Source organism: Chrysochloris asiatica, unplaced genomic scaffold (genome assembly GCF_000296735.1).
Source record: "Chrysochloris asiatica unplaced genomic scaffold, ChrAsi1.0 scaffold00102, whole genome shotgun sequence".
Taxonomy (NCBI): domain Eukaryota; kingdom Metazoa; phylum Chordata; class Mammalia; order Afrosoricida; family Chrysochloridae; genus Chrysochloris; species Chrysochloris asiatica.
In genome coordinates, this window is record NW_006408620.1 from 5,422,441 (window position 1) to 5,446,829 (window position 24,389).

General features: G+C 44.8%; 1 protein-coding gene across 1 annotated transcript in view; it reads left to right on the forward strand.

Annotated features, from left to right (window-relative positions):
* Positions 1-1,926: 1,926 nt before the first annotated feature.
* TXNDC11 (thioredoxin domain containing 11) overlaps positions 1,927-24,389 on the forward strand; it is a 76,758-nt gene continuing 54,295 nt past the window's right edge. Inside the window, 4 exon segments of the mRNA XM_006867212.1 lie at positions 1,927-2,302; positions 10,703-10,919; positions 16,184-16,281; positions 21,517-21,646. Coding sequence (XP_006867274.1) covers positions 2,043-2,302; positions 10,703-10,919; positions 16,184-16,281; positions 21,517-21,646 — 705 coding nt within the window. The 5' untranslated portion in view covers positions 1,927-2,042.

A 24,389-nucleotide genomic window follows, 5' to 3' on the forward strand; every position in this document is an offset into this window, starting at 1 on the left:
CCCTAGAGAAGTAAGGAAGGTCCAGAATTAGGTACAAGGAGAGTGAGACTTGTCTCTGGTATTTATAACATTTTGTCAGGTGGGACCAGTCCCTGGAGAAGGACATCATGCTTGGTAAAGCAGAAGGTTAGCAAAAAAGAGGAAGACCCCCAACCAGATGGACATAAAGGGTGGCAGTGGCAATGGCCTCAAACATTAACAATCCTGAGGCTGGAACAGAACTGGGCAGTGCTATGTTCTGTTTTGCATAGCATTGCTATGAGTCTAGGCTGACAGGGACTCGATGACACCTAACAAAAAGCACACATACTTGCAAATTGAAAACATTTAGAGGACTGGTTCTGGGGCTCCCTGATCACCTAGCTACTTGATGGTCTGGGTGTGAATTGTATTGCATTAGGCCAAATCTGCTGCACAAGACCTTTCTAAAGTGTTGAAGAGCAAAGATGTCAGCTTGAGGTCTAAGGTGCGCCTGACCCAAGCCATAGTATTTTCAATAACCTCATATGCATGCGAAAGCTGGACAGTGAATAAGGAAGATCGGAGAAGAATTGATGCCTTTGAGTTAGGGTGTTGGAGGAGAATAATGAAAGTGCCATGGGCTGCCAAAAGAACCAATAGATCCGTTTTGAAAGAAGTGCAGTCAGTCTCTGCTCCTTAGAGGTCAAGATGGCCAAACTTCGTCTCTCATACTTGGGACATATTGTCAGGAGGGACCAGTTGCTGGAGAAGGACATCATGTTTGGTAAGGTGGAGGGTCAGAGAAAAAGAGGGAGACCCCAACGAGATGGATTGGCCAAGTGGCAGCATCGATGGACTCAAGCGTGGTAACTTTAGTGAGGATTGCCCAGGATCGGGCAGTGTTTCATTCTGCTGTGCATAAGGTCGCTATGAGTCAGCACTGACTCGATGGCACCTAACAACAACAACAACAACCCTAATTTCCACTAAGAGCATGCTCAGGCAAGTCCCTTCAGGGTAGGACTGTCCATCCCTGGGCAGGCAAGGGGAGTAGTAATCCACTTTCAAACACGCTTGTCTGATGGCAAAGCACTGCTGGTTAATGTTAAGAATTGAAATGGAAATTGAATTTTCAAGACAGAACATGAAGTTCAAGAGCTCACTATAAATCACAGCCTTCAGCAAACCGAGTGCTTTAGATTTTATGCCCAGATGCAGTCTGGATTTTTCACCCATTAACTAAGTGACCTAAAAGGCTTTACGGTCCAAGAACCGAACATTCTTAATTAAGATTTACTGAAACTTTAGCGTCTGGCACATTCCATGTATTCTCATTTAATCCTCAAAGCAATCCTGTAAGAACGATGCATTATTATACCCATTTTACAGATGTGTAAGTAGAAGCACAGAGGAGAGACTTCGCTCGTGTCCTTGGGTTCTTGTCAATGGTACACGTTTCCTTCTGTAAAGCGGAAATTACAAAAAGGCGCCTGCGTCCTCCTGGGCCAGTAACGACAGCCGTTATCATTACGGTTCCGAAACTCAGCGGATCAGCAAGGACACCCTGGGGAATGAGGAATCCTTAGGTTCGAGTTGGAAAAATACGCAACTACATGTTACCGGAAACTCCATAAGCCGGAACTCGGCAACTAACGCTGTGGAGGGGACGGTACCACGCAGACTCCCAGAGTGTGGGGGCGTGACCCACCCCGGCAGTTTGTCTGGGGGCGCAACGCCTAGTTGTCCACGCAAAAACAGAATTGGGGGTGTAGCCTGTGGGCCCGGGGCGTGGCTGCCTGCGCCGAGAGGTGGTTTCGGGCAGATGCTCCGGTGGTGGGCGTGGCCTGTGGGTCGGGGGCGGGCCTGCGGAAGCGGGGCCGTGGTGTCGTTGCGCAGACGCCATGGCGGAGGGCGGGGCTGCGGTGCGGGGGCGGGTACGGCGGCGGCGGCGGGGCTGACGTGGAGAGTCAGGGTTAGCGGCCGCGGCGAGCTCGGGGATTGGGGCGCGACGGGCCGGGCCGAGCCCTCGGCTCTCGCGACGACAGTGGCGGCGGTATAAAGCCGGCGGCGGGGAGCATGTAATGTCGGAATGCGGAGGCCGCGGCGGCGGCAGCAGCAGCAGCAGCGACGAAACCGAGGACGAGGGTGGCGGCGGCGGCGGCGGCCCTGCGGGCTCCGGCTCCGGCTCCGTCAGCCCGGCCTCGGCTGGAGCCTCGTCGGAGGGCCGGCTCCGTCGCGGGCTGCGCGGCGCTTCTCTGATGGCGCGCCGGCGGCCCGAGCTGCTGTGCGGGGCCGTGGCGCTCGGCTGCGCGCTGCTCTTCGCCCTCAAGTTTACCTGCAGGTGAGAAGACCCGCACTCTGGGGCACCTCCTGACCCTGCCAGGAGCGACGAGTGTGACCCCCCAGCCCCAGCCTGCGCCCTAGGCTCCCCACTTCCCTCTATTCAGCAGGCCAGCCACATGGCGAGTTTTCGGGGGGCAGCCCGGTGCCTCTTGGTCCCATTTTAGTAACTAGGGAGGTGGGTCAGGTTTCGGAGCTGCTTTTCACCTGTTAGGGTTTCTTGGTATGCTTGTCACTTCTGCCCTGGCTGTAGGATCCTTCTTTCTCCATTTCATTATCCTTACTGCCTTCGGTGTAGTGACTCACAGCAATTTTAGGGTTCGAGACCCTTTGAAAATTCATGCGTTCATTCATCTAACAATCAGCTCCTACGATGTGTGTGCCCAGCATTCATCCAGGTGAGCGGACAGGACGCAAGTGTCTGCTCTCTTAAGCGGACATTACAGAGTGTGGGGCAGACACTAATTATATGAATGGGGCGCAGTTTTAAAGGGCTTCGGTGAGTGCCGTGGAGGGCAGAGACCCCATGGGCGTGGGACAAGGTGGAGGAAGAGGCCAGCGTTGGGAAAATGGGGAAGAGTACCCAAAGTAGAAGGAACAGCCAGTGCAAAGGACTCGACAAACTTGGTGGATTTCTGCCAGCTGGGAGGAAGGCCGTTTGGAAGTTGGAGCAGAGCAAACTGGAAAAATGGAAGTTAACATGGCTCTCTTTGGAAAAGCACACGGATCTATACACTGTGCATTTCTTGAGGGCTTTTGGCTGCTCCAAGGAGCCGTGGTGGCACAGTGGTTAAGGGCTCAGCTGCTAACCAGGAAGGTTGGTTTGAACTCCTCAGCTGCTACTGGACAGAAGAAAGATGAGTCACCCTGCTCCTGGAAGTCAGTCCTTGGGGGACAGCCCACCTCTGTCCTAGAGGCTCACTGTTGAGTCTGAATCCACTTGATGGTGACTTGGTTTTGCGGGGTTTTTTTTCTTTCTTTCAACTTTTTATTATGAATTGAGTAAAGGTTTACATAGCATGTCATTAATTTCACATTCAACAAATCGTATACTTTGCTTCATTACATGGTTTCAATCCCTTCCATGTACCAACAGTTAACAGTATTTACTTTGATTCACTGTAACTGTTGCATCCTTCCTGTGCCTCCTGCTACCTTCATCTTTCCTTTGCTAACCTCCCTCTTGTATATTACCTGTCTTGTCAGCTGTGTTAACATGTCTACCCTTCAGCCAGTGAATAATTTCTCTCCCTCTCCTGGCCCCCCTTAATGATCATAGATTGTTTCTTTTATCAGTAAAACCTCCCCCCCCCACCACCTTTTTCAACTTTTACATTGGTGTCATATACTATTGGGCCTTTTCTGATCAACTAATTTCACTCAGCATAATGTCCTCCAGGTTTAACCATGTTGTGAGGGTGTTTCACAGATTCATCATCATTCTTAAACGTTGTCTAGTGTTACATTGTGTGTAAGTATGAAAGTTTGTTTAACCATCTTTTTGTTGATGGGCATTTAGTCTGGCTCCATCTTTTTGACATGTCTCTTATAGATAGCATATTGAAGGATCCTGTCTTCTTAGCCATTCTGTTCACTATATCTCTTGACTGGCACATTTAATCCATTTATAGTCAGCGTTATTATCAGAAGTATGAATTGATTGCTGTCATTTTTCATTTCCTATGGGGATTATTTTGGGGTGTGTGTGTGTGTGTGTGTGTGTGTGGTGCTGCTAGTTCCCAGTTTCTTTGTTCCATATAATTTTCTATGCTATGGCTATAGGGTTTTGGTTTGACCATTCCAGTTTATAAGGCTTTGTTGCCAGTGTCTGTCCTATCAGCCAAGAGGAAGGTTTTAATTTGGGACATTTTTATTGAGCTTGCTATGGACAATATGTGGCCCTTGTCAAAGTGTTGTCAAAGGATTGGGGATTATAGAAGAGAACGAACATGTTACCGTAACGATCAGGTGCTGGGTACTGTACTAAGAACATGATTTCTCAACCTTGGCACTGTCAATACATTGGGCCAGAGAATTCTGTGTTGTAGGGCTGTTGTGTGCATTGTAGGCTGTTTAGCAGCATTCCTGGCCCATATGTACTCTCAGACATGACAGCTTAAAAAATGTCTCCTGATATTGCCCAATGCCTCCTGGAAAGCAGAATCACTGGATTGAGAGTACTGCTTTGTACACATGCATTTATTCATTTAATTCATAGTTAAGAGACTAGTATGGATCACTTTTAAACTTCACAATTCTCAATGAAATCTGGATACACTGTTATCCTTCCCAATTTGCAGATGAGGGAGTTGATTCTTTGGTACATTACAAAGTTGACTCACATCGCATCCAACTAGTAGGTGGCTGAGATTTGGATTCACCTCAACTCTCTCGGAGGGTTCCCAACAGAAAACTATTGTATTCCAAGTACTATAAGGTTAAATATTGCAAAGTGGCATTGAGAGTCAAATTAGGAAGAGAAGTCCCTTCCCTCCCCAAGGACAGTTGGTTATGTTTCATGAGTTTGTCCATTTACAGAAATAATGCTTAATGTCTGTTTTGAGAGAACATGACTTAGGAGGAGGATATGAAAGTCCTTTGAGATTTCAGGAAGAAAACAGGTATGAATCCAGTTAGCAGAGACCGCGAAGCCAGAGCCTTCCCCGCTGCAGGGAAGGAGAGTGAGCCCGGAGTGGTGGGGATCAGCTGACTTCTGTGCCACTGGCAGCTGTGACAGGCTTTGAATAGACTCGTTTTTTTGCCTTCGTCAAGTCTTCTATGCTTGAATGGTCTTATCATGCTGCCTCCTTATCATTGTACCAAGGGACTCTAACATTTCTGTCCCTTTTTTCCTATTTACTTTTGCTGTCTTTGCTTTAAGGAGGACAAAGACTTGGAGAGTTGGATTCGTTTTTTCCTTTTTAAATTAAATTAAATTAAATTAGTGGCAAGTGACTATTCTTTTCAGCATCTGTTGCTGGTTGTTGTTGTTGTTAGGGGCCATCAAGTTGGTACCGACTCATAGCGACCCTGTGCACAACAGAATGAAACACTGCCCAATCCTGTGCCAACCTCACAGTTGTTACCACGCTTGAACCCATTGATGCTGCCACTTTGCCAATCCATCTCGCTGGTGGTCTTCCTCTTTTTCTCTGATGCTCCACCTTACCAAACATGATACCCTTCTCCAGGGACTGGCCCCTCCTAACAATATCTGTTGCTTAGTGGAGGTCAAACCAGGTATTCCTAAAGAAAGCCTTACGGGAGATTGAGGACGTGTACATTTCTGGGCATTTAGTATTGATCCTGCCTGCATTTCTGTGCGTGAAAATCACCATGACTTTGGCCAACTCACTCTCCATGTTACCCCAGTTAGGAGTGAGACGATGTGCATATGTGTATAAAGTGCACATGCCTATAGATTCATTTACTATATTGTAGTTGGTAAGTTGAAAGTTGCCCCAGCCCCTCTTTTGATTGAGGTGTAAGAGTTGAATTTCATATAAAAATTCAGCATTTGTGACAGACTCTTTTTGAGTGGGACCAACTCTTGAGATTTTTATGCCAGAGATTTTCAGAGTAGGAAACCTTTAAGCTAGGCGTGCTGTTGTTGTTAAGGGCTGCTGAGATGGTTTCAACTCCTAGTGACCCTGTATAGGATTTTCAAGGAGCAGCTGGTGGGTTTGAACCACTGACCTTGTGGTTAGCAGTTCAGTGCTTATCCTACAGCACCACACCTCAAAATTGTGAAAACAAATTCAAGGGCAAGTGTTGCTAATTTTCTCCTGCCTGGCTGATGCTTGATTTGAGTAGGTCATTTACTGGTTTACTTCTCAAAGGCAAAAGGACCAAGTTGATGATTATCCTGTATGTGTGTCGCTGTCAGAGTGTAAACATTTTCCCAGATTGCATCACAGGCAGGCCCTGTTTTATGGCGCTCTGCGGATCATCGCATTTGTTTCGTTGGCGTTTTCTTCAGCAAGTAGCAGCTGTGTGACGCTGCTGCAGGGAGCAAGTCTTTTGGCACCATTTTCCCAGCAATACACTCTTGCTTCCTGTCTCTGTGTTCTGTGTTGGTCATTCTTGCACCATTTCGTGCTTCTTCATGATGCTGTGGCACACTTCATAGGACTATGTGGTATAGAGGCAACAAAACTTTTATCTTACTGGGAAAACACAAAAAAACCCAAAAGTTCTCTTGTTTGTGATACTCACTTTCTCACTGTGGTCTGGCACTGAACCCGCTATATTGCAGAGAAGATCTGCCTGCATTTGACACTTAACATGATTTGAATAGTTAAAAACAAAATTCTCTCCTGTAAGCAGAATTTGGGTCTTTTAAAAATGTACCACTTTTCCACACCCTCAGGCTCCGGGCCTTCTCTGCCTCTCTACTGAGGTGTCAGGGAAAGTCATCCCACACTGACCACAGCCCCATGAGTGACCCCGCTCTCTGTCACAGTGCCTTGTTTAAATTCTCCACAGAGCACTGATTATTTTGTCTCCCTGCTTATTTAGAAGTTTCCGTGTTTGCTTTCCTTCATCCCCTGGGAGACATGGTACCCAGCCCACAGCTATGCAGAGTTTGGGCCGTCAACGTTCTCAGTTACCACGTGAGGACTGAACCGCTCAGGTTGTGAAGATCTTCATAGAATGGAAGTTCCTGTTTGCAGGGTTAAAACATTGATTTGCATGGCTCCTTTACAGTCTCAACTATTTCACTATGTTCATTTTTGATTCAAGTGGGAAAATCCTTTTTTTGAAAGTGGCTTATCGATTTAGGAAGCTGATATTCCTGTAAGCACAGTGGGTGTGGGACTCTTTCCCTGCACACTAAACTACCTATTGAGGTCTTGGGTGTTGTTAAGTTTTCTTTTCTGTTCCTCAATGCCTGACAGACTGCTGTTATATTATCATCTGACCTCAAAAGAAAACAAAACCTAAAAAGCCATGCCTACTGACAGTGAATCGGTTTAGACTCATAGTGACCCTTTATAGGGTTTCTGAGACGGTAAATCTTTACAGGAACGTCTGTACCTCATCGTTTCCAAAGGAGCGGCTCGTGGGTTTGAACCACTGACCTTGTGGTAAGCAGCTCAGTGGCTAAACCCGCCCACAGTGCCACCATACAGTACCTCTTCCTCTCGGCTACTTTGCTTTGCTGTTTTCCGAAGAAACCAGATGATCTAGTTCATTTGAACCCACGGAAAGTTACAAGTAATTAGGTGATTCCTTGAGTCACCCCTGTAGTGAAACAAATGAGCCAGTCTCTGACACTGATTTTGATTTGTTCCGAATGTTCTCAGTCCTAAATGTTTGTGTTTGATTTATACTTTCACCCATGTTTAGCTGAGGTCAGTAGTACTGACCTGTTCGTACAGCAAATTATGGCACTTTAGAGTCCCCAAAGCTGCGCTGAACAGGGAGGATCTAGTAGTGAGAAAGAGAGACAAGATCCTTGCCCTAAAGAAGTTGACAGTCTGGTCAAGTTGATCTAGACGAAACCAGTAAAAGAAGTTCTGTGTTGTAATGAGAGCTAAGGAGGCTACCAGGCAGGAGCTGTGAGACAAAATGAAGGCATCCTGTTTTCAGCCAAGAAAACTTCCTTGAGGAGGAAGGACTGCTAGCTGAGCCTATTTTTAAAATCTGCCTTGTTGAGGTAGAATTTACACTCAACACAATTCACATATTTTACGTATAAACGTCAGCAACCTTGGACGCATGGAGCCACCACCCCTGTCAAGACGAGAACTTTTTTTCTTTTTGTTTAACTGTTATGAATTGGTTGAAGGTTTACAGAGCAGATGGGTTTTCATTCAGCGGCACACACGCAATGTGTTTCATGTTTCTGATTGCAGTCCTCACAGTTTAACGTCACTCATCCCACTTCTTCCCTGTGTTTCCCTTTCCATTCCTCCTTTCCTAACCCTTCTGAACTTTGTCCTTGGTGTAGGACATTTTTTCTCCAGAAACTTCCCTCTGTGCTCCTGAACAGTGAGTCTCCTCCCCACCCTGATCAACCACTGATCTGTTTCGCTGTGTATTACTTTTGCCTGTTTTAGAATTTCAAATCATTGTCAACGCAGTCATACCAGGGGGCTTCAGAAAATTCCTGGGAAAAGGAATGAAAAGATCATGGGATTTTTCCAGGCATTTTTAAGCCCCCTGGTATAGTGTGGATTTTTAGGGTCTAACTTCTTGAACTCAGTATCATGCTTTGGAGGCTAGTCCACGTTACACTGCATTATCAACACTTCTTTCTTTTTTGCGTTGTCGGGTGACATATAATTCTAAGCATATGCCCCAATCTTGGGGAACGTGGTGACTCCATACCATAAGCACTGGACTGCAAACCACAAGGTCCGCAGTTCAAATCCTTCAGGCACTTCATGGAAGAAAAATGGAACTTCAGCTCCTGCCCAAAGATTGAAAGCCTCAGAAACCCTATACAGGGTCGCTGAGTTGGAACTGATTCGATGATTCTTACTAACAACCCCAGTTTATTTATCCATTCACCTGGTGAATCCTGCCAGCATTTGTAAGCTTACTGTTGAAATGGTTTGTTTTTTTCCATCCTTATTCTTTCTTCCTGATTGTTGAGTCTTATTTCTTTGTCCTGCTTGGAAATCCCTTCCTCCTCATTCAGTTTGAATTTTTTTATATTATGGTTTGGGTGTAAGTTTACAGAGCAAGTTAGTTTTCCACCCAACTTTTATATACGTTTTGGTTTGTGACATTTGTTGCAATAGTTCTTTTTTCTTTATTGAATGGACTTACTGACAGGCTCAGAAAAATACCTATCATCCCACACTGGATCCCAGCCAAAAAAACACCTTAGGTGCTAAGTTCATTCTGACTCATGGTGATCATATGTAATTCAGAGGTTTTCAATGGCTGTGACTTTTCAGAAGAAGATCACCAGACCTTTCTTCCGAGGTACCTGAGTGGATTCAAACCACTCATCTTTCAGTTAGTAGGTGAGCACTTGCTATTTGCACCATCAGAGACTCCTGCCTGGTCCTTAAAAAACAAAACAAAACACTTCTGAAGCAAAAGAGAATGAAGAAAGCCCAAGAATCAGAGGAGCCAGATGATAGGACTAACTGTCTTCATGAACCACTACCTCCTGGACCTGGAGACCAGAAGAACTAGACGGGGCCTGGCCATCACTACTGAGCAGGGACACAGTAGATGGAGCCTAAGGAGCTCTGGTAGCGTAGTGGTTACGAATCGGGCTGCGAACCATAAGGTCAGCGGTTCAAAACTACCAGCCGCTCCGCGGGAGAAAGATGAGGCTTTCTACTCCCGTAAAAATTCACACCCTCGGAAACCCTGTACAGGGTTGCTATGGGTCGGAACCGACTCGACGGCACTCAACAACAACAACAACAACTGACAGGAGTGGACTCAAGTCTGTCTTCTCCTTGTTTACTCTCCATGTTTCCCTGTATAGGAATTGGTTCCTTCCTGCCCGCTATTGGTCCTTTCCTGACCTCTCTTTGGGGCTCCAGAATGTTTGTGGAAAAACTGTTATCTTTTCATTCATTTTACACAGAATGTTTTGAAGCCCCCTCCTATTTTTCAGGGTACATTTCTTCTTTCCTCAAGGGTTTTATGCTTTGCTAGTGAAAACATGTGGGAAGGTAAAGGTCCCTTGAATTTGAGGGGACACAGCCTCATTCATACAAACCCACTTGGTCTGGGTAGGGAGAGTTGGTAGCAGCTCTGTGACTTTGGACCTCTTGTCCAGTGTTCTGTTCCTCCTCATGACTTCCCCCTTCAGGGATCCTCAAGTGTTCAGGAAGCCTGTTTTCCAGAGAAATACTTTGTTGCCATGTAACTGATTTATTAACCTTTAGATTATGGTCTATATTTGGAGAAGTCTGTTTTGTTATTTAGTGATTCCTTTTGATTGAATGCCTTGGACGAATACAGGTCAACTCCAGGAACTGACATATTGTATTCTCCAAGTTGAGTTGATGGTGAGTGTCTCCCATAGACGCCTCATGAGAGGTGGCTGTGGGTGTGTCCTCCCTTCCATAGCTCTCATGGACCTCGTCTCAGTGGAGAGCAGGCTGAGAGATGAGGATGGAGTCAGACTCCAGGATTCAGATTATTCTGAAACTGATTTACCACTGCACTGCTCTCCCTGCCTCTGCACCTGGGGAGACAGAATATTGGAGAATTATTTTCACCCTGTGATTCACGTCTTACATCATTCTCTCCTGCAGATGTTGCCTAAGTACAGAGTTTTGTTTTTGTTAAACTCCAGGACAGCTGTTTTTAGAACTCCGTTTTCTTATTCAAGAGGAACCTTTTCAAGTCTGGCTCTCCTTCCGCACCAAGCTGCTGTCAGAAGAAGATGCACTAAGTCACCTTGTTTGTGTTTGCTCTTTTGTAGTCGAGCAAAAGATGTGATCTTACCAGCAAAGCCGCCTGTCAGCTTTTTCTCCTCGAGGTCACCGGTCCTTGACCTCTTCCAGGGGCAGCTGGACCATGCAGAGCACATTCGGCGTGACTCGGAGGTGGTGCTTCTGTTCTTCTATGCCCCGTGGTGTGGCCAGTCCATCTCTGCCAGGGCAGAAATTGAGCAAGCAGCGAGTCGACTTTCAGACCAGGTAATGCTCGTGTTCGCCTAACTGCCTGTGCTTATTGCCTAGGGCTGGATGGCACTAGGGGCACACCTTGCCCACCTGGCTGATTTTTACACGGTGAGGTGTTCTGAGCAGAAACGGCCAGTCATGGTTGGTTAGTGGCCCGGCTGGGAGCACAGTCTGCCTCTGGTGAGGACGCGGGTGCTCCCCCTGGGGCTGTGCTGCTAGGTCTCAAGTGAACTGAGTGGGTGCAAGGACACAGTTGCCAGTTCCCAAATGTCGATTTCACGTAAGTGGCAATTACTCTGTGGTGCAACTACATTGTAACCGTGCGGACCCTGTTTTTGTCTTTGTGTCCTTTTATGGTACAATACAGTAAATACAGTATAGAAGCAGTCTGCCGTGTTAACCATTTTCAGTGACCCGAATTACGCTCTTCCTGCTCGTGTGTGTTGTTTTTAAGTGCTGTCCAGTCGGTTTTCAACTCCTAATGTCCCTGTGTATGGTGTCCGAGCATGTCCATCTTTATAGGAACAGAAAGCCTCATCTTTTCCCCATGGATGAGGGAGTTCAAACCGCTGACGTTGTGATTTACAGTCCAGGGCTTATCAGTCAGAGCCACCGCATTCTTATGTTTGTGTCAGACAACAATAATCATCAATATCTATTTAAAAGATTTTTTTTCATCAGCCCACTAGAAACTTGATACTCCTTCAGCTGTAATTCCCAATCCCTGCATTTCTCCAGCTCCTGGTACCCTGTACTAGGCTTTGGTCTTTGTGCATTGAGGGCTGGCCTTCTTAATACCTGAACCAACAGTCAGTGAATGTCCCCTCTGTGCTAGATAAGAGCGCTGTAATCAGCAAATGAGACCACCGCTGTGGTGGAGCCAACAGCCCACACATCTCTGGTGCCCCCCCTTAACGGCCTGAAGATTAATTCATAGATGCTCAAACTTCCATGCCCATGTAATTTAGAAATTAACGTTCTCGAGCTCTGTTATCAAAGAGGTTGGAAAAGCACAAGTAATTTATAACTGAATTTGAATGGACTAGGTGTTTCATTATGGAAATCCCTAGGTAGGCAGCCCAATGTTCCTGGCTGTACCATCCCTGTGACTGGGACAAGTCCACACTGAGAAGGTGCGTTGTCCTGGTGACTCTGCCACTTTGGGGCATTGCTCTCAGTGAACTGCTCTTGGGAACATTGTGACCCAAACTGTGTACGGCCCTCAGTTTATTCACAAGTTGCCTTCCTGAGGAATCCAGTGGCTGGTGGAGCTTTTACTTTTGGATCCACGTATAAAATGCGGTGAGGGCCTGGAATTGGAAACTCATGAATAGATTTTTATCCCAACAGCAAGGAGCCCTTGATGGTGCACCGGTTAAGCACCCAGTTGCTAACTGAAAGGTCAGTGGTTTGAACTCAACAGCCGCTCTGTAGGAGAAAACGGTGGCAGTCTGCTTACATACAGACTACAGTCTAGGAAACCTTCTGGGGCAGTTCTACCCTTGTCTTGTAGGGCCGCTAGGAGTCGGCATAGACTTGACAGCAGTGGCTTTGGGCTTTTGGTTTGCCCAACATGACTGTTCAATAGGCTATTTTAAACACCTTTGGGGACCTAGAACAGCAGAGGAAGAAGGAAATCCAGGAATAGGAAGAAGGAATGGAATGTGTGGCTAATTGCTTCCATGAATAGCTGCCTCCTTTGCCCTGAGACCCCAAGAACTAGATGGTGCCTGGCTCCTATTACTCAACATTTTGATCACAGATTCCACAGAAGGATTCTGAACAAAAGAGGAAATTTGCAGAACAGAATTTCAAATACTCATGGACTCTAGGCTTTGTGGCACCAAAGAGAATGGATGAATTCCTGAAACTGTTACTCTCAGATCATTTCTAAATTTTACCTAAAAATATCCTCTGAAGTCTTAAAACGTCACAATATTCTAACTTAATGAGTAAAAAAAAAGTCCACCTTGATCATAATGATCGTTTTAAAAACTTTCTACTGCGAATTGCTTGAAGATTTACAAAGCAGGTCAGTTTTTTGTTCAACAATTCATGCCCATTGTGTTTGATCTTAGTGAGTGCATGTGTCTCAGTCCCTCCCTGTGTTTTCTTCTCCGATTTCTCATCCTTCCCTAATCCTTCCGTATTTTATACTTGGGATGTTGTTGTTGTTGTTATGTGCCATCCAGTAGGTTCTCACTCATAGCAGTCTGTTAATATGGGATCAGAGTGACAACAGAAACTCTAAAGGTCACTTAGGCAGCTTCTGACACAACGAGTAGGTTCATGGGGATGGAATAACTCAGAAAAGGAGATTGAGAATGGTTTTACAACTTAAAGAATGTAATCAGTGTCACCCAATTTCACATGTAGCAACTGTTCGATGGGTGTTTTGTTGTGTATATTCTGAATAGCAATAAAATAAATATAAAGGGAAAACAAACCAACTCCTGGGAAAACAGGTGGGTTCTTGGCTATGCTCAGGATGTTGAGCGTTGCAGGACGTCTAGGAGAGAGCTCCTACCCAGCACATGCGCAGTAGCATCCGTGCCCACCGGTGGAAGAGACTCTTGCTGACAGCCACTGATCTGAAATGATTGTACAGGTGGCCTCCCATTCCAGAAGTGTGAGGCTTACAGTGGGTTTCTTTTAGAAACAATGTTATAAGTGGTGACTATCCTCCCTGCCCACCTCAAAGAAGAGGTTTAACTTTAGTCCTGATAATCTTACCAAGTACTGTGAAACATATATGGAGTCCTATAGGATCAGCACTAGACTGCTCACTACAAGGGTTGGCAGTTCAAACCCAGCAGCTACTCCTTGGAAACCCTAATCAGGATCGCTATGAATGGGCCAACTTGATGGCACTTGATAGCAACAACAAACTGAAAATATAGCTTCCATTCTTAAAACAGTGGGAGGGGGAGTGCATTCTGTGTTCCAGCTTTGGACACCCTCCACCCCCCATGGACTTACTTCCTGTCATCCTTTACCTCCGTTTCCTTGGCCATGTCTGCCTGGAACCACACTCGCAGCTGCTTCCCCGTGCTCCAGAAGAAGAAACAGGAAGTCTAATGGAGTATTCAGAACCAGCAGTATGCTAGACTAACTAAGTCACTTAGTTCAGCCCCAGGTTTTCTGAATTTCAAGAACAAGGATGACTTCTTCCGGTAGGGAGTGGGGAAGCAGTCTGTTTGTGTTCTGAGTGCTTTGTAAGTTCAGTGTCATCTTACGTCCGCTTCAGCATTGTGTCCTGAAGTGTTTCCATTGGAGCAGCATTCTGGTGAACCGACAGGTGATGCTCAGCCTTGTTTTCCTCTTGAAGGGGGACCTCGGGCTTAGAGGGGCAAAGCAGTTAGCTCAAGTGAAGATCATGCAGTGACAAATGGCGGAGTTTACAGCATCATCCATAACCTAACAGACACGGTTTGGGTTTTCTTTAAAATTCAAACAGCGTTGTCAGTTCTTTAGAATTGAGAGCTTATAAATTTGTGTTCTTAGTATAGTGGGCTTATTCAAGTTACAACCATGGTAGATTAAACCTTGTTTTTGAGTAAAAAAAATGAAATATCACTGTTAAGTGAAGATGTTGCTGCTTTCCTTCCCACTATACAGACTCCGAGGAGCTGGAAAAAGTTGCCACTCAGGTCTGAGCCACGTTCCTGTTTTTAGGAGGGGTAGGGCCTCTGGAGGAACCCTGGTAGTGTAGTGGGTTATGAGTTGGCCTGCTAACCCCAAGGTCAGCAGTTAGAATCCCACAGCTGCACTGCAGGAAAAAGATGAGGTTCTCTGCTCGGGTAAAGATTTCCAGCCTCGGAAACCCTGTACAGAGTTGCTGTGACTCGGAACCTACTCGACAGCACACAGCCACCTCTATAAGGTATTAGGCATGTGCAGGTGACTTCATTTGTTCTCTTCTCTAATACTTTATTATGAAAAATTTCAAATATACTGCAATATTAAAAGAATTTTACCATGCGCACCCATATAGTCATTACTGTTCATTCTCTTGACATTTTCTTGCACTTGTTTTATTACATTTACACTCCAGCTGTCCCTCTAATCTAGTGATTTTCAACTAGATGCGATTTTACCTCCATCTCCACCCCCCAGTCCTTCCTCAAGGGCATATCGGCAGTGTCAGGGGGTGTTTCTGTTACTAGGGGTATTCTGACATCCTTGTGTAAATATATGTATCTATATGTTTACTATTTACTAATAAGCTGTTGTTCCACAGGAAAGAGCTCAGTTTGAGGACGAGTTAATGGTGTTAGAGGAGAATATTGATAGTACCGTACTCTGCCAGAAGAACAAACCAATCTCTTAGAAGAAGTGCAGCCAGAATGCGCCTTAGAAGCCAGGATCGCCAGACTTTGTCTCTTCTTGTACTGTCGACATGTTATCTATCAGGAGGGACCACTCTCTTCAGAGAGTCCTCGTGTTTAGCAAAGTGGAGGGTCAGAGAAAAAGAGGAAGATGCTCAAAGACATACACTGACACAGTGGCTGCAAAACTGGGCTCACGTGTAAGAACAACGTTGAGGGTGGCACAGGCCCCAGCAGTGTTTGTGCGTAGGCTTACTGACTGAGTCAGAACCAACCTGAGCACCTAGCAACAGTGAGTCCTGGTGTGGTGCTGTGGGTTAATGTGCTAGAAGGCAAACTTGGTTTGAACCACAAGGTTAGTGGTTCAAGCTCACCAGTCGCTTCTCAGAAACCCTAAACAGGCTTGCTATGGGTTGGAATGACTCAGTGGCACTTCATAATAACAACAACAACAACAATACGCATTTAAAGCCTAGGTTTAATACTCTCTGACTTGATCTGCTAATTTAAAGAGTAGCTTATAAGAAAGGCCCTGTACAATTTGTGGTATTTTAATTGCAGGTGACGTTTTCCTTTTTCATTCTTAGATGTTGTGTGTGACTGTCAGAGACATCTCCCTTGCTACATTTTAGTGCAATCTTGCTTATTAGAAAAAGCTCATTGACTCTCATTGATTTTAGAATTCAGGGGAAATCCTTTTCCTCTTGGGCCAGCCTCCACCATATTCAGAATCCTACATAGAAACCACGGGACAGGGGCTTTTTTATTTTAATGGCAAGTGATCACATCACCTGTATTTGAAAACGTGGAACACCCCTTTTTTAAACTTTGTGTTTCATTGAGAGAGGAATAGTTCCATTTCTCTAATTTTATCTTTTGAAGTTTTGGTAATGTTTCTGTTGTTCATAATCATTTAGAAACTTTTTTTTTTTTTTTTTTGTGGTTTTGCAGGTGTTGTTTGTGGCAATTAACTGTTGGTGGAACCAGGGGAAATGCAGAAAACAGAAACATTTCTTTTATTTTCCTGTAATATATCTGTATCATCGGAGGTAAGAAATTTTTTAAGTGTTGTTTCTAACCCTCATCAGTTTAAAAGTGAATTTGCTTTTTTGTGTTTAAAAATATTGAAAATTAAGAAAAATAGAGATAAGAAAGAAAACAAACATTTTATGAGCCGTACAGCATCAGTACACTTCCTCCTCACTTATGACCTGTCTCCTTATCCAACTGCTTGCCTTTGCAGCAGTAATAATCAGTCCTGATACCTTGCACATTGCCGCTGTATGTCCAGTGGTAACGAATGTCAGGCTGCGAGGCGAGAGTCAGTGCTGGCTGTGATGCTTCACGGTCCCTGTCAGCTTGATTGGTCAGTGATTCTCAATGGTTTGGCAGTTATGTAATGATGGGGGTCATCTTCAGTCTCTGATTAATGCCCAATAAGAGCATAATGACCTGGTCACAATTTAACCCTGTTGGTCAGTGAGAAATAGATTTTCATTGATATTTTCCTGTGACTACATAATATATGTGGAGTCCTGGTGTGGCGCTGTGGGTTAATGCGCCAGACTGCAAAGGCGTTTGAACTGCAAGGTCGGTGGTTCAAGCTCATCTGTTGGTCCTGGGAAACCCTATACAGGGTTGCTGTGGGTCAGAATCGACTTGATGGCACTTAACAACAACAACATATAATATATGGAGTCCTGGTGTGGCGCTGTGGGTTAATGCACCAGACTGCAAAGCCATTTGAATTGCAAGGTCGGCAGTTCAAGCTCACCAGCTGCTGCTCAGAAGCCCTATACAGGGTTGCTATGGGTCAGAACTGACTCGATGGCACTTAACAACAACAACATATAATATATACATCCACCCCCTTTTTAAAATAGGGATCTTAGTGTGGTGCTGTCGTCTTAGCACTGGATTGCTAACCACGAGGTTAGCAGTTCAAACCCACCTTTGAAATCCTTTTAGGGTTGCTATGGGTCGGAACTGACCCAATGGTTTGTAACAAAACTGACTTTTTACAACAAAAACAGATCTGTGCAGTAATATAATTTTTTAAGCTACTTTTTGTCAGTATCTTGTGAACATCTTTTCAGGTCATTATCTACCCTACAGCCTTGTATTTAACAGTGTAGTGGTTACAAATCGGGCTGCTAACCTCAGGGTCAGCAGTTCGAAACTACCAGCTGTTCCATGGGAGAAAGAGGAACAGGCTTTCTGCTACCGTAAAGATTTACAGCCTTGGAAACCTTGTACGGGGTTGCTGTGAGTCGGAATCAACTCCACGGCTTATAACAACAATACTCCCAGTGTTCTACAGAACAAAAGTATGTAGAACTCCTCACTGGTTTACCTGGCATCAGAGCTTGTTCAGGAGCTGTATCTCACGGTCTTTCAGACTGGAGGGAAATTTAACACAGTGAAAACCTGCCTGAGTGGACCTGTGAAAGACAGAAACTGCCAGAGAAGGAAATCCCACAGAGTTTCCAGTGAAATGAGAGATTGGAGAGTGGTAAAACTGTGCCCTTTTGAAGGCAAGAAACTTGAGAGATTCGGAAAAACAAGGCAGTCCCATTGAGTTCTGGCTCTCACAGGGTTCATTGTACGGGTTCACAATCCTGTGTCCACTGTTCTGAAATCCATAAACCTCTGACATTCGGTTTTTCAGAAATCTTGTTCCCAAATGTGTTTATCTGGCCTGAATCAACAAGAGGCTCTGCCGCTTGAGTGCCTCATTCATTTGACTTGCTGCAGAAATACTGGTATTTGACTTTTTCAAATCCCATGCAGACCCTCCCGTGGTGTTAAGTCCTATCTACGATCTGACTTGAAGTTGGGACTTTGGACTTATAATTGTCTTTGTTCAATGTGATTGGCTTGAATTTTATTAAGAAAAATGGATAAAGAAGAGTTGATTAATAAGAGGTTTTTTGGTGTTTGTTTTTTAAATGGGCTTTATTTTTCCCTTCTCTCCGGACTACCTGAGACTTAATCAGTGGTAGCTTATAAAAAACCTTAACAGGACTTTATTGTTGGTGACGTGTCAGTGGGCATTTGAGCACGCAGCCTCACATCTCCAGCCCGAAATGTCGTGCGGCACATAGTTTTGTTTCCTGGGAGCAAACAGTATTAGGGCCAAGCCACACTTTCTACCCCGTTCCATCCCCAAATTTCCCTCTGGGTGTTAATTCCGTGTGTGTGGTATGGATAGTTAGAGTACCATGCCAGTGTTGGCTTGGGAGTCATTGAGCCCGTTTTCTGACCTTCTCCCTCTTTTGGTCAGTCATTTAGAGCTCCTGCTCTCTCTATTTTGAAGGTGAAAGTGCAGGGCTGTTCAGATTTACTTATTATTTTAAAGGGAGCTCTGGTAGCGTAGTGGTTACAAATCGGGCTGCAAACCTGAAGGTCAGCAGTTTGAAACTACCAGCTGTTCCATGGGAGAAAGATGAGGCATTCTGCTCCTGTAAAGATTTACAGCCTTGGAAACCGTGTACAGGGTCGCTATGAGTTGAAACCGACTCCACAGCACATAACAACAACAACAAATACATTGTAGTGGAGTCCTGGTGTGGCACTGTGCATTGATGTGCTGGACTGCAACATCGGTTTGAACTACAAGGTTGGCTGTTGAAGCTCACCGGTCATTCCCCAGAAACCCTATATAGGACCGCTGTGAGTCAGAACTGACTTGATGGCACTTAACAACAACAACATCATACTTCGTAGTGGAGTCTTGGTGTGGCTTTGTAGGATAAGCACTGGACTCCTAACCACAAGCTTGGTGGTTCGAAGCCACTAGGCACTCCATGGAAACCCTATACAGGGTTGCTGTGAGTCAGAACTGACTCCATGGTACGTAACATCAACAGCGACATACTTTGTAGTAGAATCCTGGAGTGGACACTGTAGGATAAGCACTGGGTTGCTGACTGCAAGGTTGGTGGGCCAAACCCACCAACAGCTCCTTGGAAACCCTATACAGGGTCCCTGTGAGTCGGAACAGACTCGACGGCACTTAATGACAACAGCGACACACGTTGCAATACTCAGATGTTCTTAAGGTCTGATGTTTGTGGCAGGCTGATGAGCTTGCCCTATGGAAATAGTCACAGGTGCCCAGCAATGAGTAGAGTCCTTTGAACGCTGTGTAAGCAAGCCAGGTGAGCTTCATTGGGTGTGACGTTAAGATAGCCGTTCCCTTGAACTGAACGCAAAATATCATTTTGGTGCCTTTGAGTATGCAGTATTATTTTAGACTATTTCGTTTGCTTAGGTTTTGTAGCAAGATTGAAAGAACTTGAACGGAACTTTGAAAGTATCTAGTTAGTCTTCTCATTTTGCAGATGTGGAATTTGGGGTTGGTCCTCGCCTTCCAATGACCTTCCCCTTAAGCTTTTCCCATTGGAGTGTTACTGGTTCAAGTCAGTTCAGACCTGTTCATACTCATTTCAACATCTACTTTTCCTATGATACCTAAAACAGAAACAGAAGGAAATGACAAGGCTCAGACTCTTTTAAACAGTCGCCTTTTTGTATTCCACCAAGGAATCATCATGACCTCTGTTTTCTTTGTCTTGTGGCATATGTTTATATGAAGGTGTCCCATCACCTGAACTGCCTTGGACATTCAGAAGTCATTAGATTACAGGGCGTGCAAAGGGGGCCCTTGAGCCCATGACTGGACAGATCACTGTTGTTTGGGTGTTGGTGTTGGTGATGTAGCTGTGTATTTAGTGGCTTCTCTGGTAGCTTTTCTGATTTGTGAAACTAGATTCTTTTTTGTTGTTGATGGTGACTTGTAGTGATGCACGTCACTAAGAAAGTTTATAGAAGGGCCTGAAGCAGAGAGTGGTTTCTGAAATCACTCAGAACAGACCCCAGCAGCGCTGCGTCAGCTCGTCATATGGCATGTCTTCACTTTGTGGGTAAAGTGTCCTGCTTTCTGGGGTTCAGTTAGCCTTCGCAACAAGTCAGCAGGACGCTTGTAGCATCCGGCCAAGAAAGTTCCCCAAAGGAGGTTTGCTTGAGTACCTGAGGTTCCTGGTTGGTTGACTCCTTTATTTTCTGAATAAAAAGTAAGTAGGTGCTCTGCTAATTTTCCCCTTTGAAGTGAAAATTGGTGGAGTTGTTGGTGGTGATTTTTAAACATAACTAGCGCGTAGTAAATCTTAAGTGACTAGAATTACTCAGCTGTCTCTCAGCTGTGCGTGTAGAAGGTGGATTTTACTTTTTTCGTGCTTGTATGTCTGGCACTGTAGAATCCGCACTGGACTGCTAACCACAAGGTTGGTGGTTTAAACCCACCAGCTGCTCTCAGGATTGCTATGAGTGGGAACCAGCACAGCGGTACTCAGTAACAACAACATGACTCTGTCCGGCACCATATTCTGCAGAGCTTTCTGAGGAATTGAGTTTGTCTCATCACGTTATGTGTGCAAGTGTGAATTTGTATCACCATATACACGATTGTGTGGTATAGTGTTGTTATCATAGTATTAATAACACTTCTTGACTGGACTTAGTCTGTTACTGGCCAGCAAAGCTTCCTGCCAATTTCTGTGTTGCTATTCCTCCACCCCATCAATTTTCTTTGAGCAGTGTGTGTGTTGTGCCAGATTGAAGAAAGCCATGAGAGGATTCGGATTAGGTGCGGAGGGTGACTGAAGGTTGCTCAGTTACAGTCCCCTGGAAGGGGAAAGGAAGGAAGTTCATTGTGCAGGTCCCCGAGATCAAACTTTCACATGCTTCCTTTTTTTTTTTTCTTTTAATGTTTCAATAAAGCTTTAGGTAGGCTGAGGGGTCATTTAAGAATCCTTGGTGCAAGAACCTACAGGAACATTTAATAACTGCTTATGGAGTAGGCCAAGGGCCACAGGCCCTGCTTACTTCAGAAGGAAATTCTGTCCCTACATCAAATTTATGTAGTTACGATCTTGGAATCCTTTAGCATGTGGTCAGTTTCCAGGGCCGTCTGTCTTTCTTTTAAAAAAAAGAAATATCGTCAGAATTAATTTTGTTGTGTTTTTGAAATTCAGTGTGCAGTTGAGTTAGTAAGCACAGAAGAGTGCTGCCTGTGTGTGCCTCCCCTTCCCTAAAATGTTCGTCCTTCATTGGCCCCCAGTCATTGCCTTAAACAAAGCAGGCCGCTTACTCTCTGAACCGTCCAGGCCCTAACACAAGGTGTTTTCATTTTGTGGTGTTGATGATTTCAATGATGCGTTTACAGGTTTAATGCATGGTGTATTATTTTTATTTTTTTATGTTTTTTTTTTTTTTGGTACTAGTTTTGGACCAATCGAATACAAAGGCCCCATGAGTGCTGTTTACATTGAGAAGTTTGTCCGCCGGGTGATGAAACCACTTCTCTACATCCCATCTCAATCAGAATTACTAGATTTTCTCTCAAACTACGAGGTACTGATCTTTCGTCTCTCTTCCCATTTCCAAAGCTGTTCACTGGGTTGTATTTGATTTGATTTTTCACCCCCTTACTAATTGATGTGAATCAATGAAAAGCCGAAATTGTGGATAAACCCCAATTAAGTGTTTCCTGAGCTACTGAAGGTAGTGGGGATGGTTTTAGCCAGGTGAATTAGCAAAAGGAAGACTTGTAAAATACCTTGTCTGTTTTGTGTTTGGGAGTTTTCAACAAATGTTCAATTTAGTTCACAGTTCACTTAGCGTATGTAAGACTTAACTTACATTGTACACAATTTGTATGCAGTTTTAAATTTCTAAATATTTTCTTTTAAGATGTGCAGCATTTTTCCTAGGAGAGATCTGGTTGTCGTTGTCAGGTGTAGTTTAGTTGAGTTTTTTTTTTTAAGTGGAAACAGGCTTCTTTCAAGTTTATGAATGCATAAGCATAAGTATCTCAGGATCTTTCTAGCAGAAAGCTTCCAAGCTTATTCGCTGCTTCCCTGTTGCCGGTTTCAACCCCTGCTGACGTATTTTTACAGGACCTAAAACTGAGTGTTCAGGACAGTGTGATAGTGAGAGATCAACATTAAATTACAAATCATCTCAATGAAGTATTAACATATTTCCACAAAGGTGAAGGAATTTCAAAAATTTCACAATCAAAATGGCATTAAAAGATAATGAAATTTTTCCATGCTTCTTTTGAAGCCCCTTGTATATGTTGTATAGATTGGAAATGTTTTTTGTTTTTTTTTTCCTTTTCTTTTCTCATGAGAACATTGTTGACAGTTTTGTTTATTCCCCCAAATCACATTAGAAATATTATATACGTGTCAAGTGTTAGCTGGTTCCCTAAACAGCTGTGTTAACATCTAGGTACTCTGCTTGTAAGTCTTGAGTATGCGTCAGAGTAAGTACCTGTTTAATCTTGTGTGGGTAAAGGAGGATTCCAGCATCCCTCACAGGCTTGTGTCCCTTTCACCTGGTCAGGCTGCAGGCCAAGAGTCACACTGAGAGGGGACACCTGGACTTATCCCCTTTGTCTGTGGCGTGGGGCAGCTTACTCACCTGCTGGACACTAGATGTGTGGACTCGGGCTTTTCTGAGAGTCCATTGAACTCTCGTGTGCTGTCACTGTGTGAGCAATGAATCTTCATAGCGATTTGCAGTTGGCCTCAGGCCAAGGGGTGGCACAGCATAGTGGGGTAAGAGTTGGGAGTCAGGTTCAGCCATGCCACCTTCTCATTTGTGTGTCTCCGGGTATTTCGTCTCCCTTTGCCTCCATCTCCTCGCCTGTAAATAGGGATAAAAGAGAGAAGAAATAGAAAATGCCTAGGATGTTGCCCCAATCAATGCAAATTTTACCTGTAAAAGTGACGTGGTGGAAAACATTCTGGATCTTTATAGCACTATTGAGAGATCCTAGAATGTACACAGTACCTGCTGGGATTTCTCTTTTAGATGGGGAAACTGTGGTTTGTAATTCATATGACAAGAAAATGCTCTGCCAGTGCTGGGTGGTCGTCTTTCTATGTTATTCTGCTCTGGGACTTTGTAGAGTCCTGTGCCCACTTTGGATTGAGACCCACTGGTGTTATCTTTAAACATACATGTGTTTTCTTCTAAAAAGGAGAGAGAACCGGAGAGGGGCTGTGCAGCATCGCCAGCTGTCATCTGCCTTGTCTTTCTATCCCCTACCACCAAAGTACGGGGAGGTGACTTGCTCTGCCTACTAAGCAGAGGGCTGGGAGGCAACTTCAGCGTCATTTTCAGCTCCTTCTGAGGTCTGAGTCGAGAGAGTTCTGAACTAGATTTTTGGATTCTGTTCTTAGCAGAGGTCGTGTGATAAAGTAGAAGGACTTAGCTAGGATCCTGGAGGCTAGGATTTAGTGAGTTCCACTCTGATTTCTTGTCCCTAAATTGAGAGAGTTGGCCCGGATAATCCCCACTGAACCTTTCGTTTTGAAGTGCAGAGGTTTGGAGAGAGGCTGACAGATGAGGCTTCATAAAGGTTGGGGTGGAAGAGCATTTTGAAGCAGTGCCCTTGGAAATCTGTATCAGAGATCTTTCTAGTCCTTTACAAATAATTCCTCTAAGATGTTTCTGGTGGTGTAGTTCGTTAAATAATGTCCTGCTAAACTTGAAATTGGTGGTTCGGATCCACCAGCCATTCTGAGGGAAGAAGATGAGGCTGTCTTCTCCCATGAAGATTTACTGTCTTAGAAACCCAAAGGAGAAGTTCCACTCTACCCTCTAGGGTCATTGTGAATTGGCATTTACTTGGAAATCCTGTACAGGGTCACTGTGGGTCAGAACAACACCACAGTGGTTTTGGGTTTGGTTTGAAGATGTTTCTAATGGTCTTTCTAGTTGTAGCTTCAGGAACAAGACAGGTACCCATTGATGACTGGGTCGAAGGGCCCTTTAGTCTCTGTGATCTTTGAACCTGCCCTTCAGCAGTGCTGTCAGACGTCACACTCCTGGTACTGACCTTGAGTTCACAGCACATGCACGGATGGGCCAGTGATGCTACTCAAGGGTGTCTTGTGGCAGTCCCCTTAATTAGAGCGATTTGACTGGTTTGCCACGAATGCCATCAGAACAGGAACTGAAAGAGCTCTGTCGAGATGAGACCTGAATGTAGCGTCTGTCTGCCTTTCAAAGGCTTCCTCCCAACAGCTGTGCATAGCTGTTCTCGCGTTGGTGTCACGTTTGCCTGGGTCTCTCTCTATGATGA